Below are 17,490 nucleotides of genomic sequence, written 5' to 3'. Positions count from 1 at the left end.
GTTCCCCTCCAGCCACCACCAGGACAGTCCCGACCCCGCAGATGGGCAACCGGTAGGCATGGCGGGGGGTGCGCTGGTACTGGGAGTGTGTGAGAGCGATCAGGTGGCAGAGGCGTCATCCGAATACTCTCACCTGACAGGCAGAAGGCTTCCTGTCAGTTTCTCACACTATCCCTGTGGCTGTAGCCACCAGATTGTGTGAAATACCCCTTGCTGTTAGGTCTATACGATGTACGAACCTGGCGGCAAAGGGTTAAATGAGCTGCAGCAATATCTGGCAAGTACTGGCTGTGTGGTACATGTGACCACAATCTCCCGTATTCTTCATATGTCTGGGCTATGGGGTAGAGTGGCAAGACGGAAGCCCTTTCTTATTAAAAAAGCCCAGGTAAATGTTGCAAAAACACATCTGAAGTCTCCCAAATGCATGTGGGAAAATATGTTCTGGTCTGATGAAACCAAGGTTGAACTTTTTGGCCATAATTCTAAAAGCAAAAACAACACTGCACATCACCACAGTGAAGCATGGTGGTGGCAGCATCATGCTTTGGGGCGGTTTTTCTTCAGCTGGAACATGGGGCCTTAGTCAAGGTAGAGGGAATTATGAACAGTTCCAAATGCCAGTCAATATTGGCACAAATCCTTCGGGCTTCTGCTAGAAAGTTGAACATGAAGAGGAGGAACTTTATCTTTCAGCATGACAATGGCCCAAAGCCTACATCTAAATCAACAAAGGAATGGCTTCACCAGAAGAAGATTAAAAATTTGGAATGTCAGGGAATTTGATAAAATGTGGAAACCTTGGTTGGAAAAGATTGGAAATCCCATGTGAAATGAACCCGGATGGTGAAGGGAGGGAGGATGGTGAAGGGAGGGAGGAGGGTGGAGGGTGGAAAGAAAATAGAATCAGTAGGGGAAAGTGAAAAGGTTATGATATATGTGAAATAAGACATTTTAATTATAAGGATTAATATGAACGTAACCTGTTTTTTAAAAGATGAAGAAAATTAATAAAGAGAATTAAATAAAAAAAAAAGTTTTGGAATGGCCCAGACCTGGATCAGATTGGAAATCTGTGGGGTGATCTGAAGTGGGCTGTGCACAGGAGATGCTCTTGCAATCAGTCAGATTTGGAGTGTTTTTGCAAAGAAGAGTGGGCAAACATTGCCAAGTCAAGATGTACTATGCTAATAGACTCATACCCAAAAAGATTGAGTGCTGTAAAAAAATGAAAAGGTGCTTCAACAAAGTATTAGTTTAAAGCCCTGTACACACGGGCCAGAATCTCGTCAGGAAAAAAAAAACGTTGTTTTTCCTGACGAGATTCTTGGCAATAATCTCTTGCCGCCCGAGTGTACAGACACTCCATTCAAAAGAACCGTGATTCTTTTGAATGGCAAGAACGTGGTGACGTCATTGCTTACGACGAGCATGCGCTCGACACATTCAATGCCATCGCCGCCATCTTGCTGCACCCTACCTATTGCGTAGGAAGCTACTGCGCATGCGTCAAAGTCATTTCGAGCATGCGCGGGTTTCCACGGCGACAGTTAAGTATAGACACTCTCGGGTTTCTCTATTTTTCTCGTCGAGATTTTAGACATCTGAAAGCCTCGTACACACGCTCGGTTTACTCGGCAAGAAAGCTCTGCCAGCAGTCTTGCTGAGTAAACCGAGCGTGTGTACGAGGCTTAAGGGTGTGCACACTTATGGAACCATATTATTTTATTTTATTTAAATTTTAATTTTGCTTCCCTCCACTTAAAAGCTTTCAGTTTGTTGTTCAACTAGTTGCCAACAGTTTATAGGTTGAAAAAGTTCTGAAATGATTTATCTGTGTTTCATTTTTTTACATCACAGAAACCTGACATTTTAACGGGTGTGTAGACTTTTTATATCCACTGTATGTGCCAGATTGAATACAGGATTGACAGAATCTCATCACCATGCATGTGACTGCACTACCATGCGTTGTGGTGTGCTGTGGATTGCTAAAAATGAGTGCATGCATCATTTTTGCTAGGTTTTTAAAATGACTAAAATAAAAATCTAAATGCATTGCATGTCAATGAGAGTCGAAGTTTAAAAAGGCACTAAAAAAGTGGTTTACGGGGTTAGCCCTGGGAAAGCGCTGCAAAGTAAAAGTAGCATTAGCCTCGAAGTCTAAAATGTCTTTGAAAAAACAGTTTTTACCACTTCCCATGCCGCCTATAGTAAAAGGACGACCCAAAGGTGGCCCTGCCATCCTGGGTGGCTGACATATGTCCTCGGGGCGCCGCGTCACTCGGGTGCCGATGCGCGTGCCTGGCAGCTGCGATGTCCGCCAGGTACCCGCGATCGGCAGTTACAGAGCCAGGGACGTGGATCTCTGTGTGCGTCTAAGATCCACGTCCTGTCAGGAAGAGGAGACCGATGGTGTGTCCCTTGTACATAGGCACACCGATCGGTCACCTCCCCCAATCAGTACCCTCCCCCCACAGTTAGAATCACTCCCTAGGGAACACATTTAACCCCTTGATTGCCCCTAGTGTTAACCCCTTCCCTGACAGTCACATTTATACAGCAATCAGTGCATATTTATAGCACTGTTCGCTGTATAAATGTGAATGGTCCCAAAATAGTGTCAAAAGTGTCCGATCTGTCCGCCACAATATCGCAGTCCTGACAAAAATCTCAGATAACCGCCATTACTAGTAAAAAAATCATAAATCTATCCCCTATTTTGTAGGCGCTATAACTTTTGCGCAAACCAATCACTATACGCTTATTGCGATTTTTTTACCAAAAATATGTAGAATACATATCGACCTAAACTGAAAATAAATAAATAAATAAATAAATAAATGGGATACTTATAGCAAAAAGTAAAAAATATTGTGTTTTTTTCAAAATTGGCAGTCTTTTTTTGTTTATAGCGCAAAAAAAAAACGCAGGGATGATCAAATACCACCAAAAGAGAGCTCTATCTGTGGGAAAAAAAGGACTTCAATTTTGTTTGGGAGCCACGTCGCACGACCGCGCAATTGTCATTCAAAGCGCAACAGTGCTGAAAGCTGAAAATTGGCCTGGGCAGGAAGGGGGTGAAAATGCCCAGTATTGAAGTGGTTAAAGAATGTGTAAAAATGTACTTTAGCTTCAGAAGCCTTGGCTGACATTTTTAAAAAGAGAAATACGGGCAAAGCTTTTTTGTCCATACTTCTCTTCTGGGTCACAGGAATGCACTTATTTCTGCGACCCAGATTCAGCCATCAGTGGGGGCTAAAGTCTGCTGACATCACAGAGCTGGTCCAGGCTCTGCAGAGATTCCGACAATAATGTTGTAATGTTGAGATCCATCCAGATGCCCGATTGGCAGCTGGCTCAATCTCTCAGAGCGCCACTGAGAGCCTGAGCCAGCCATTCCTGCTCTCTCCAGTGAGCTCTGGATGGGCAAAGCAGAGTCATCGCTCTACGATCAGTGATGACCGAGAACTGAGCGATTAGCAGTCTTGTGATCACGCACTTTTTGGTCTCAGAGACGAGAGCTGCGACAGATCACAACAGCCTCTAGCAAAAGGAACGGCAGGGGTTACACTACGTATTAAAGGAGTAATAGTAACAGGAGGCAACTTATTTAAAGCGGAGGTTCACCCTAAAAACAAGTATATACCATTCAATCCAGCATACTGCCGACATGTACAGTAAGCTGTTTTGTTATTTTTTTTCGGTTTACATACCGTAGTAGAGGTATTTTCCCTCCCGGCTTCCGGGTAGTGATTGCCGTGGGAGTGGGCGTTCCTATTCAGAGACTAAGTGATTGACGTATGACAAAACAAAAGCTTCCCCCCCGGCGCAAAAGGCGCGTCACCAGTTTCCGAAAAAAGCCGAACGTCTGTGCGCAGGCGCCGTATAGAGCCGACTCGTAGTTCGGCTTCTTTCGGAAACTGGTGACGCGCATTATGCCCCGGGGGGGGGGGGAGCTTTTGTCGTATGTCAATCACTTAGTCTCTGAATAGGAACGCCCACTCCCACGGGATTCACTACCTGGAAGCCAGGGGGGGGGGGGGGGGGAATACCTATACTACGGTATGTAAACCGAAAAAAAAAAACAACACATCTCCTTTTCACCAACTACTTTTGATGCATATATATCTGGAAAGCAGAAAACATCTTCCAGATAATAAACATACAATGACTATCTATGAATTAACAACTCCCATCACTGTGATGGTCCCAGTAATAAGGACCTCTTTGCGGTCCCTGGGTTTTCTTCTCTGCACCCACACTGCATTAGCAAGTCATACGGCCTCTTTGGCCCACAGCTATGATGTCTGGACATTAAAGAGCTCGCCAAATTTAGCCAAACAACCTACCTACATGAGATTCCTAAAGTTTGTTTTGTAGCGACAGACCAGTGAGCTCTCACTTTAAAGATTAGAACTAGAAACTAGAGAACTAACATGCAAACTTGTAACAACATACAATTAAACAAAATACAAAATTTGGATTTAAATTTTTAGATTGATATTACACAGCCTTGTTCCACTATGATCTATAGAACACTGTAATGAGATATTACCATAATAATAGTGCAGAAGCCTGTGACAATAGTATCTAGTTACAATGATAAGTGCTTATGTGTATACGACACCAGTCACTTACAAATGCTTTCCTGCCAAAAACACTTCTGTCCAAATTTCCTCTCTTATCCTATTATCTCTCAGGCTAATAAATGTAGTTATCTTCGGCAATGGCCAATATACCCCAGAACTTTCATGCTGTGCCTGAATTGTATTTTACAGAATGATAATCTCCACTTCCTGACATGAGATCACATCAGTTATCTATGCAATGGCAATAACATATCCAACCTAAATTACAATTTTCAACAAGAATCAAAAATGAATAAAGCCCTGTACACACGTTCGGATATCTGATGGAATCTAATCCGATGGATTTTTCGTTGGATATCCGATGAAGCTGACTTTTCATCAGTCTTGCCTACACACCACCAGTCAAAAATCTGATCGTGCCAAAACGCGGTGACGTACAACACTACGACAAGCCGAAAAAAATGAAGTTCAATGCTTCAGAGCATGCGTCAACTTGATTCTGAGCATGCATGGATTTTTGTCCGATGGAGTTCCACACAGACGATTTTTTATCCATAGGAAAAATGTAAAACATGTTCTATTTTTTTTCACCGATGGAAAAAAAACGATGGGGCCCACACACGATCGGTTTGTCCGATGAAAACAGTCAATTGGTCTGTTTTTATCGGACAAACCGATCGTGTGTACACGGCTTTACCCCTTAAAACCTTAATAAAAAGGGTCCCCCTTCAAATCCATACCAGACCAGGGCCTGTTATTGATTGGAGGGGGGGGGGAATACCCCTACGCCATTTTTTTCCCAATGCCGGCTCTTTTGTTTACATTCTGTTGTCAGAGGGGATCCACACTAACAGCAGGGATGACTCAATGTTGTTATGGAGCTGGCATGGCAGCTCCTTAACAACAGATGGCCCCATCCTTGCTGACAGCTGGGATAATTCACCGTTGTTAAGAAGCCAGGGGTTGCTGGTTACTTAACAAGAGATGACCAAAAATGTACCAATCTGCCCGGATCTTAACTTTTTTGAGCTTCGGGCATTTGACTTTAGGCGACTTGGAGTGGAAATGTTAACCATCACCATACAGAATATTTGATTTACCGTATTTATCGGCATATATCGCGCACTTTTTTGCCCTGAAAATCAGGGCAAAATCGTCGGTGCGCGATATACGCCGATACCCGCTTCCCGCTCCGTGTTTGAATGCCTGCGCAGTACACTCGGGTACATTCGGCCAGGCTCGGCTTCACTCGTAGTCACGCTCTGTGACGTTTATGCGTGAGAAGCCGAGCCTGGCCATATATACCCGAGTGTACTGCGCTCGGTATATGTCGGTGGAGGCTTCAAACTGAGCGCGGGAAGCGGGGATTCGACATGAAGACAGCGCAGGAGAAGCCGGGAGAACACCACTGAGGCCGCAGACGGACGCCGGACCGTACGATGGACGCCGGGCAAGACACCAAAACTGTAAGTAGTAAAATGTAATAAAAAAATGTTTACAGGAAAAACGGGTCAAAATTAGGGGTGCGCGCTATACGCCGGAGCGCGTAATACCCCGATAAATACAGTATTTTCTCCCCGAGCATTTTGTAGCTAAAGCCCTAAAGTTGGTCACAAAAATTTTTTTTTTTTTTTGCAAGTTGAATGACAGATCTGGTGGGTATTTGGCCCTGCTGTGTAATTACTTTATATTTAACATTTTTGTTCCCATTACTGTATAGATTCCCGAATTGCCATATTTTACATCCTGTTACATGTTCAACAAGAAAAACTGCATTTCCTGATATTAATTATAGGATTAGTTCATGGCTCCAGGGAATGTATTGAGTCTGGACTTGTTGTGACATGCTGTACAACTTGGTCAGATTGCTCACACCAGGTCATGGTGAGAAGACATAAAAGGTCAGAATCTGAATAGAAAATTAATCTTTTTAAACAGGAAGGAAGAACAGGAGAAAAAAGCAAACCCTGATGCTTTCTGATCTTATTCTGTCTCATAGTTCTTGTATTAAGCTGGCCACACACATTGTCAAATTTCTTATCACTGTGACAAAAGAGGAGTGTGTTCCGTCCAGCCTAATAAAGACTGGCAAGCAGTGTGAATTTTCCTAACACGCAAACCTGAAATATTTACAGTAAAACCTTGGATTGAGAGCATAATTCGTTCCAGAAACATGCTTGTAATCCAAAGCACTTGTATATCAAAACATTTTTTTACAGGGTATAAAAGAGAAGAGAGGAACCTCTAATGCCCTGTACACATGATGGACCGTTTTCATCGCACAAACCGATCGTGTGTGGGCCCCATCGTTTTTTTTCCCCATCGGTGAAAAAAAAATAGAACCCGTTTTAAAATTTTCTGATGGTTAAAAAACAGATAGAAAAAAATGATCGTCTGTGGGGAAATCCATCGGTCAAAAATCCACGCATGCTCAGAATCAAGTCGACACATGCTCGGAAGCATTAAACGTAACTTTTCTCTGCACGTCGTTGTGTTTTACGTCACCGCGTTGGACACGATCAGATTTTTAACTTATGGTGTGTAGGCAAGACTGATGAAAGCTTCATCGGATATCTGATGAAAAAATCCATCGGTCCGTTTTCATCGTATGAACCGATCGTGTGTACGTGGCATAAGTGTAGCAATAAGTTGCTAAATGTTGTACCTTCATTAAATGTAACCATATTGCTACACTTAGAGGCTCCTCTCTTCTTTTTTATACTCAGTTGTGACATGACGCTACTCTTAAATCAAGACATCGCTTGTATATGAAGGCAAATTTGGAAATGTATTAAAACATTTTGCTTGTCTTGCAAAACGCTCTCAAACCAATGTTTTACTGTAATTCCAATTTTTCTGAAAAAAGATGAACTGTGCTTAGTAAGCCACACAGCCTTAGCAGAATAAACAAAGTTTATGCATGAAAATTGGGCCTATTCAAACCCCCATATATGCAGGCTGAGCCTTGCTCCCATTCAAGTATTTGTTAAAGGTCCAGCAAGCACCTGAATTTGATATACCAAGTTTAGGTATGAGATGCCAGGCTACCACTAACCAGATTTTTACATCTATCTGGGCCTCTGTCACTGAGATCGCTCGCTCTACCTGAGTTTCCAGGTACACCTGCCTTTCAAGCCTTAATTTTCCTATAAAACATTTTACAAAGAATGCAGTAAGCCGCAGGGATATGCAATTAGTGGACCTCCAGCTGTTGCAAAACTACAAGTCCCATCATGCCTCTGCGTGTCATGCTTGTGGCTGTCAGAGTCTTGCTAGGCCTCATGGGACTTGTAGTTCTGCAACAGCTGGAGGTCCGCTAATTGCATATCCCCGCAGTAGGGGAAGATGCAGCTCTAAGAGAGGGATTCTAGCCACACAAGAACTGCCGCATGACTATATACGTCGACAGAATGGCACGGCTGGGCACATGGACGTATATATACGTCCTCTTTAAGAGGCCAGCCGTGGGAGCGCTCACGACCCAGTCTGAAGCTCTGAGACCAAGCCCGCGGACCTGATCGCCGCGGGTGTCTCACGATCGGGTCACAGGAGCTGAAGAACGGGGAGAGGTGAGTATAAACAAACCTTCCCCATTCTTCTCTGTGGCAGTGATCGTCTGTTCCCTGATATAGGGAACGACGATCACTGATGTCACACGTCCAGCCCCGCCCCCCGACAGTAAGAAACACACATGAGGTCACACTTAACCCCTACAGCGCCCCCTAGTGGTTAATCCCTTCACTGCCATGGTAATTTTCACAGTAGCAGTGCATTTTTATAGCACTTTTCACTGTGAAAATGACAATGGTCCCAAAAATGTGTCAAAGGTGTCATAATGTTCGCAGTCACGAAAAAATGTCGCAGTAGTAAAAAAAAAATATTAATAAAAATGCCATAAAATTATCCCCTATTTTGTAAACGCTATAAATTTTGCGCAAACTAATCGATAAACGCTTATTGCGATTTTTTTTACCAAGAATAGGTAGAAGAATATGTATCGGCCTAAACTAAGGAAAAAAATAAAATGTTTATATATTTTTTGGGGATATTTATTATAGAAAAAAGTAAAAAATATAGAATTTTTTTCAAAATTATTGCTCCATTTTTGTTTATAGCGCAAAAAATAAAAACCGCAGAGGTGATCAAATACCACCAAATAAATAGCTCCATTTGTGGGAAAAAAAGGACGCCAATTTTGTTTGGGAGCCACGTCGCACAACTGCGCAATTGTCAGTTAAAGCGACGCAGTGCCGAATCGCAAAAAGGGGCAAGGTCCTTAACCTGCATAATGGTCCGGGGCTTAACCGGCTAGAGAAGCAGAATTACCGAGGTGAGAAAAACTTACTATTGACAATGGGTGGATCAGCCAACTAGTGTCTACCCATAAATGATGGGTTAGACCAGCCGTTCTCAACATTGAGGACCCCTTGAATTAATGTTTTGCCTAAAAGGAACCTCTGCTTAGAATTTTTATCTTTCCAGCTCACAATACATTAGTATCATGGTCAGTGTGAAGAATGCCCCTTACATTTGTGGTCATTAGGAAGAATCTCCTTCTTACAGTGTCAGTGGTTACTCGTCTAATCAGTAGAAATTGATTATTGTTCAAGGAACCCCTAGCAACCTCTGTAGGAACCCTAGGGTTCCACAAAAACCTGGTTGAGAAACTGTGTTAGGCTGGGTTCACACTACGGTTTTCCCGTCCGTCAGCCGCATACGATTTATATGAAAAACCGTATGCGGCTGAAACGGACGGGAACGTATGGAACCGCACACATGTGCGTTTTCCATTGACATTAATGTTAAAGGAAAACGTATGCGTTTGCCATACTGTTTTAAAAACGACCGCAAAACCGTGGTTGAACACGGTTTTGCGGACGTTTAAAAAACGTTTTGCCAGCAAATCGTACGCACCCGGATGCATCTGAGTGCATACGATTTGCAATGCATTCTCTATCTATACGTTTTCCCGTCCGGGCCCGTACGTTTTCAATACTGAAATCGTATGCGGCTGACGGACGGGAAAACCGTAGTGTGAACCCAGCCTTAGACTATAAAAGGCTACTAATCAATAACAACTAGAAATGCTATGACCGGTCAAATCACATGAGAAAATCCGGCATTTTATGACCTATCGCACATATCTTATAGTTACTTACTTTCTTGCTATTGTGGTTACTCGGATTCGCTTTTGTCCGCTTGAGTGCTGATACTCTGTCACAAACTGGATTGCACCTCGTCCCCCTTGTGGAATTGGAGCGTTGTGCTAAACAAATGAGATGAAGAAAACATTAATTAAACCATCTGTGTCAAATTGCCACATTTTGATTCTTCTGACATTTTCTTAACACCAGGGACCTCAACATGAATACATTAATGAGGAAGGTATGAACTTATTGGCACAGCATGATTGTATATTGAGTGAAAACACACTGCTGCAGCAGCTTCATTATGTGCCTCCAAAATGGCAATGTGAGCATCTCACACATAACACTTTCACTACTAGATTGACCAAACTGCAAAAATGAACAACCAACTAGAAATAGTCAAACAAGGGGTTTCTTTCCCATTGGCAAATGCAAATCTCTTTCCTGATTATTACCATTTTGTAAAAATAAAGTATTGACAATATTATTATGTCTTCACAAATGAGTGCTTTACCTCACAGGGAACACTTTATAGAATGTGATCCTTTCACTGTAACTTCTTTACCTTAAAGTGATTGTAAATTTTTTTGTTTGTGTTTTTAGTTAAAAATAACAAAGATGTCATACTTACCAGTTCTGTGCAATGGTTTTGCACAGAGCAGCCCAGATCCTCCCCTTCTCGGGTCCCTCTTTGGTGCTCCTGGCCCCTCCCTCCTGTTGAGTGACCCGACAGCAAGCAGCTTGCTATGGGGGCACTCAATCCGAGTCACAGCTCCGTGTTTCCATTCAGACACGGAGCCACGGCCCGGCACCGCCCCATTTCTCTTCTCATTGGCTGACTTTGACAGGGAGCCAATGGCGCTGTGCTGCTGTCTTAGCCAGTGATGAGGGGAGTCCCAGGCAGCCAAGACACTGCTGCAACATCCCTGGATCTAGATGGGGCTCAGGTAAGTATTAGGGGGGCTGCAGCAGATAGGAGGTTTTATATCTTAATACATAGAATGCACTAGGATTAAAAAAAACTTGTGCCTTTACAACCACTTTAATCAAAAGTGGTATTAAACCCAAAATAAAACATCATATTGCAGTTTACCAATACTTACATGTATACTACTGTGAAAAACTTTAAGCAGGTGTGAAAAATGCTGGAAATTAAGAATGCTTTCAGAATTAGAAGTGTTAATAGTTTATTTGTATCAACAAAATGGAAAGGAAACGAACAGAAGAAAAATCCAAATCAAATCAATATTTGATGTGATCACCCTTTCCCTTCAAAACCGCATCAATTCTTCTAGGTACAGTTGCACAGTTTTGAAGTTGGTACGTCACCATGCTTCAATGTTGCCTACAGACATTCATTATTGTACCACTCTAAAGCCCTTTGGCCTACAAACTGCCTCTTGCTGCAGCCAAATATTTCAAATTTTGACTCATCAGTCGAGAGCACCTACTGCCATTTTCCCACACCACAGTTCCTATATTTTTGTGCAAAGTTGAGTCGATTAGCCTGGTTTCCACGTTGAAGGTATGGCTTTTTGGCCGCAATTCTTCCATTAAGACCACTTCTTGCAAGAGAGTAGATTGGTGTACCTGGGTCCCACTGGTTTCCACCAGTTCTGTACCGATGACTAGGGATAAGCTTCGAGTTCGAGTCGAACTCATGTTCGACTCGAACATTGCCTGTTCTCCGAACAACAAACTATTTGGGGTGTTCGCGGCAAATTCGAAAAGCCGCAGAACACCCTGGAAAAGTCTATATGAAAAATCTAAGGTGCTAATTTTAAAGACTTATATGCAAGTTATTGTCATAAAAATTGTTTGGGACCCGGGTCCTGCCCCAGGGGACATGTATAAATGCAAAAAAAGTTTTAAAAAAGGCAGTTTTTTTGGGAGCAGTGATTTTAATAATGCTTAAAGAGAAACAATAAAAGTGAAATATTCCTTTAAATTTCGTACCTAGGGGGTGTGTAAAGTATGCCTGTAAAGCAGAGCTTGTTTCCCGTGCTTTGAAATGTCCCTGCACAAAGTGTCATTTCTGAAGCATAAAAATGCATTTAAAATCACTACTCCCGAAAAAACTGCAGTTTTTAAAACTTTTTTTTGCATTTATACATGTCCCCTGGGACCCGGGTCCCCAAACAGTTTTTAGGACAATAACTTGCATATTAGCCTTTAAGATTAGCACTTTAGATTTCAAACGTTCGAGTCCCATAGACTTTAATGGGGTTCTAAAGTTCACACAAACTTTTGGTCTGTTCGCAGGTTCTGGTGCGAACCGAACCGGGGGGGGGGGCTGTTCGGCTCACTTACATCAAATTGCAGGAAGTATGAAAATATTGCAATGCGTGAAATGTTTGGGATTGTATATCTGTTATCATATGTGGCAATCAGTAGATGTGTAAAGTAAAAAATGCAAAGTAGTACACAAACATATAAACCTACGGCAAACATCTTTCTTCATTCTGACGGCACTATATAAGTACCTACATATTATTATTATTATTATTATTAATAATAATTATTATTATTATTAATAATAATTCTGTCTTCACTAATCTGAAGAAAGATAATGCCTGATAGGTTCCCCTACATACAAACTGTATGTAGGGGAACATCTGTAAGCCATAGGAATCACATGAGATCAATGCAATAAGGGAGTGACCGGATTGAAAACAAAAGCTTGTCTATTTAGAGAAAGGAATACTATAACTGCTCAATGTTAGGAACAATTGTGAAGACTCGCTTAAAAGGGACTCTTAATAGCAAACCACTGCTTTTCAAGTAACCATTTACAATCTAAGGCTTTTAGCTAAAGCCACAATTCAGTCCTTTAAGACCTCTATAGAAACTCTGCTCCCAGCACTCACTCTACCATCGGTCACATAATTGTTACGCCTGTGACATGGAAATTACTCTCAGGAATAACACATCGCCATCTCCACTAATTAACTGAGCCACTATTAAATTGACAGACATCAAATATAATCAGTGTAATAAAACATCATGTGAGATTGCAGTCACTGGTTGTGTTGCTACACTACACATCGCTCCTGAAAATCGAGCGAGAAGGAAATTGAGGAGAGGATGTCCAGCCATAAAAAATGCACAGGCAGATGGAATAGTTTGAGTCTCGGTCTCTAGGGCTTAGACACTTGTATGCCTCAGTCAGCGAGCAAACACTGGATACAACAGGATGCTGCATGTCATGATTACTGATCCATAGATGTCCTCTATACAACTGTCCACCCAAGTGTAGGCAATGCCGGTATCCAACACCTGCAGAATCCTATAAGCTGGCCCTTCAAGAATTCTACATTTAACTTCTGAATCATCAAGGAAAACCTGCAGGCCGGTAAGTCCATTTTTTTTTTCATTAGCATGCCATTTGTTTAATCTTAGTTTTGCCCTTTTATGTCTATTGTTGGTATCTAGATAAATACACTGGTGAAAAAAAAACGATTTGTAGCAAACAGATAGCACAACAGGCTCAGGATCTTATGAATTTGCTGTCTCCAATGAATTTTAGTAATAACTGTTAAATGTCCATGTGTGCATAACTACACATTTCCTTGGGGCTAAAATATCTGTTTTGTTATCTCAATGTAAATCACTTAAAAGGACTACTGTGACAAATACTATTACATTTTTTCTTCTATTTAATAGTAACAGGAAGATTATTCTTTTGGAAGAAAGACCCTTCTATTGACAAGGGTTAAATAGAAATCATGCAGATTAGAGATTAAAGGAAAGGATCAGTACGAGAGATTTTAGTGTTGGGAGTATCACTAAACCCTGTCAGCTACCAACAGATTGCTTCAGGATGCAAAAAGTATTTAAAATTGAATATTTCAGCCTTTATTTTAATGACATAGGTCAGAGATTGCAGAACCAGATCTAAATATAAACTCTCCATGCAGTTTAGAGAGTCGAGTTTGCAAAAGAGTAAATTTATTAGACCAGTAAATAAGTATTTTGTTTGGAATGTTCACCGGATTTTCCCAATACAATCACAGGAATAACACGGTCTCAAAATGTACCATGTATAACCTGGAAATAACTATACCAGAGTACAAACTATACAGGGAAGATAGAATACGAAAGAGGGGAGGCAGAGTCTCAATGTATGTCAAAAATAGTATAAAACCAATTAAAAAAAACAAAATTAACTATTTGAAACCTTCTGTCACATGTCTTCCTGATTTTGAACCCGGCTTTGGTTTAATATTAGAGAAAAAAATGAAAAATGATATACAATTACAAAAGTTTTGGATTACAAATGTTGTAGTGCAGCGTACCATCCAGGAGGCAACTAGATCAGCCCTTACAATTTCCACTCGCCTGCTTGCATTTAGCGATTGGAAATAAGCGGAGGGCGCCTCATTGGGGGAGAAGAGGTTGAATGGGAGCCGATTCTCCTCCCATCAATCGGCCAGAAAACTGTGGGGGAGGGGAGAGGAAAGGAGAACTGGCCGGATCACACAGAGAGGGGAACGCCTTCTGTGACACAGCTTGGATCCGAAATGTCGGCTGCTGTCAAACAAAGTCCCGCCTCCTATGATAAACAGCACAGTGGTCCAATGGTAGGAAATTGAAGTAGTGCGACGTCCATCATAGAAGACTGGTCCAGGAGGCTGGAATTTGAAAGCGGCCGGCGCTTCAGATACAAGCTGTCACTGCGGGAGATCCTCTCTGTGTGATCTGGCCAGCTCTCCTCCCTGTGATCCCCGAGCTGCGCTGATAGGCACTGATTAGGTGGCATTGATGGGCACTGATGAGGCTGAGCATAATGGGCATGGATAGGCTGTATTAATGGGTACTGATGAGGCTGCACTGATGGGTCAGCACCGATGGGCACTGATAAAGTTGTTGTTAATGTTTACTTTTGTAACTTATTTATAAAATATTTAACAGTGTCATTTCATGAGATAATTTACGTTTAGGTAATATTTACAGTACCTATAGGTAAGCCTTATTTAGGTACAAGAAAACGACTGAAGTTTACAACCGCCTGGCTAGTAGCTCAGGACTTGAAATTTTGAGCCCTGAATTAGATTGTATGTCAGACATAAGAAAAAAACTATATGGTTCACTACAGAGGTAAGTAGAGTAGTAAAGGAGGAAAACATATGAGCATTCAGGAGTTACAATGAAGCAGAAAGCATACCTAATAAAAACAAAGAGAGGCCAAACATATTAGCACTGTTGCTAAAGCACAGAAACAGGAGAAAGGATACAAAACAGTTTTAGGTTCATCAATTACAGGAGGAAACCATAGTATGGAATCACAACATATAAGTGGTTACAGCACTTGTGTTGAGAGGCCTGGATGGAGCAATCTGTTTAAACAATTGCTTTTGTTCAGTCTGCCAAGTAATAAGCAACATGAACAAAGACAATATAAAAGGATCATACTGTTTCTACTGGCGAACTTGATAGACCCAAAGAAGAATGAATTTACAAAGAGCAGATCACGTTTGACTAATCTGACTGAACTTTTTGACTGTATCGCTATCTTGATTTTAGCATAGCATGTAATAAGATTTCACGTAATGAACCCATTAAAGGGGTTGTAAAGGATTTTTTCCCCCTAAATAGCTTCCTTTACCTTAGTGCAGTCCTCCTTCACTTACCTCATCCTTCAATTTTGCTTTTAAATGTCCTTATTTCTTCTGAGAAATCCTCACTTCCTGTTCTTCTGTCTGTAACTCACCAACGTAATGCGAGGCTTTCTTCCTGGTGTGGAGAAAGCCTCTTGAGGGGGCGAGCAGGAGTGTCAGGACACCCACTAACACACAGCTCCTTTCTCTATCTGCAAAGTAGAGAGTGTCCTGACACTCCTGCTCGCCCCCCCAAGCTCTGCCTGTAACTTAAAAACAGCTTGACCATGGCATGCTCTGTGCCCAAGACTCATCCTTTCTCCGCCTAATCTCATACTGCTGTGAAATGTTCACTCAGCCCAGGTTCACACTGCTTGTGACTTTAAAGTTGGACCCCAGCTTGACTTTGGCATGACTTGCATGCAATTTCTTTGACAGAACTCAATGCAAGTCGGACCAAAAGTTGTGAACACTATTTTTCTGTGTGCAAGAAACAGTGTGTGCCTCAAGGATGAGGACTGACGAGGCTGCTGTGACACTTTATTTTACATACTTGGTATATAAGAGGGTCACACATGACTGACTGTTTATATACTATGTCAGTTGTTTTACCAGGGACTCCCCTGCATGGATATAGCTCTGTAAGGGTTTAGTCATGGCATACTAACAATTATACCGCGGACAACTTTTACTAAGAAAAGCCTATACAAATTAAACCTAATAAAAAAAATATATATCTATTCCTTCAATGTCATCTAAGAACGTTTAAGAAAAAAACCTGTATATATGAAAACATAAATCTTTCTCTAATCCTCACAGAAATTAGAACTATCCAGTTGCTTATTGTAGCACCTGAGGCTAGAAATATATGAGGACAATACATTCAAAATGGCAAATCTAATAACCGGGGAACGAATGTTTAGGACACTTCTGTAGTGCCAGCAAGATATTCTTGTGACATCTGGGCAATGATATCCTCAGGCTGTAGTGATCTGTAACATGGACTGACTGAACCTTTTTTGGAAATGCACAAGGCTTTGTGTTAAAACCCAATTTTTGGCTAACCTATCCCACTAGACATTGTTCCCCTTATCATGTGAAGCCAGATATGCTTACCCAAGTACCCTTCTCCAGGTCCCTCATCACTGCTAGCTTGGGGGGGGGGGGGCGGACTGTGAATCCAGTGGTGCAAATAGAGCCCAATATAGCTGGTCTCCAAGTGTTACACTGTGACATCATCCTCTCCTGGATCCTGAGAGAACCCCCTGCTGGATATCTAACAGGAAGTGTTCAACTCATGCAGGAACTGACATGAAGGACCCAAGCAGGAAGTAAACAGAACAGGAGACCCCTTGAGGGGTGCAGCGTCACATGACTGCAGAGGCAAAGTCCTGAAATGAGGCTTTAAGTTTCACTATTTCAGGCTTATGTTTTGTAAAGTGCTAATAACAGTTACATTGGTCTCTTGGTGAACTTAAATCTGACTGCATATGGCTCACAGGGCTGGAACATGAATTTGCCCAGGCCAAGGTTCGCTATACGCACTGCATTGACACTTCTGGTTGCTTCCCAATGGTTGATGTAGATCATGGTTGTGGCATTGTCTTACTGAATCCAGATGGAATGACCCTTCAAATGGGAGGTCCAGTGTTGCTGGGACAAACAAATCAGCCAAAGTTCCAGAATATTCATTAGGAGACGATATTACTCTGACATTCAATTTCCCTGCAACAACAAGCTGGCACAGGAGATAGGCTGGCAATTGTCAAGGGGATCTTCCAGAAGACTTGAAGGAAGGACTTCACAGACGTCAGAGCAAAATGCCCCCTTTTAACTCCCTGCTTCAAAAGAATTGCCAGAGCAATAAGAAGATCTATTATTCTGAGTGGCGACACAGACAGGCTGGAAAAAGGAACCAAGGAGGGGCCTTGGAGACAAATTCAAGTTTGAAGCCCATGAAAATCACCTCCCACAATCAGGCATCTAAGATGCAGGATGTCCAGGTGTTTGCAAAGGCTAAAAAACGTCCCCTCACTTTGGTACGTGGAGGTACACCTTATTGCTAAAGAGGATTTATCTAAGGCTTGGTGGAAGTTGAAAGTCCAGGACTTGTAGACTGACTGGGTGCCAGACTTGGGTCTAGCTTTAGAGGAT

The 17,490-nt window shown here is 42.0% G+C and overlaps 2 protein-coding genes across 3 annotated transcripts in view; one reads left to right on the top strand and one right to left on the bottom strand.

Moving 5' to 3' along the window:
* The window catches only part of SEC23A (SEC23 homolog A, COPII coat complex component), a 153,175-nt gene that overhangs the window by 35,087 nt on the left and 100,598 nt on the right, over positions 1-17,490 (bottom strand). For both annotated transcript variants that reach the window (XM_040333500.1, XM_040333501.1), the window contains one exon: positions 9,752-9,858. In XM_040333500.1, coding sequence (XP_040189434.1) covers positions 9,752-9,858 — 107 coding nt within the window. The remainder of the gene's footprint in view (positions 1-9,751; positions 9,859-17,490) is intronic.
* The window catches only part of LOC120920984 (rhodopsin, GQ-coupled-like), a 36,932-nt gene continuing 31,920 nt past the window's right edge, over positions 12,479-17,490 (top strand). The window contains exon 1 of the mRNA XM_040333502.1: positions 12,479-13,091. The gene's annotated coding sequence lies outside the window, so the exon portion shown is untranslated. The remainder of the gene's footprint in view (positions 13,092-17,490) is intronic.

Source organism: Rana temporaria, chromosome 13 (assembly GCF_905171775.1).
Source record: "Rana temporaria chromosome 13, aRanTem1.1, whole genome shotgun sequence".
NCBI classification, from domain to species: domain Eukaryota; kingdom Metazoa; phylum Chordata; class Amphibia; order Anura; family Ranidae; genus Rana; species Rana temporaria.
The sequence above is the reverse complement of the archived record's forward strand: the minus strand, read 5'-3'. Positions and strand labels throughout refer to the sequence as shown.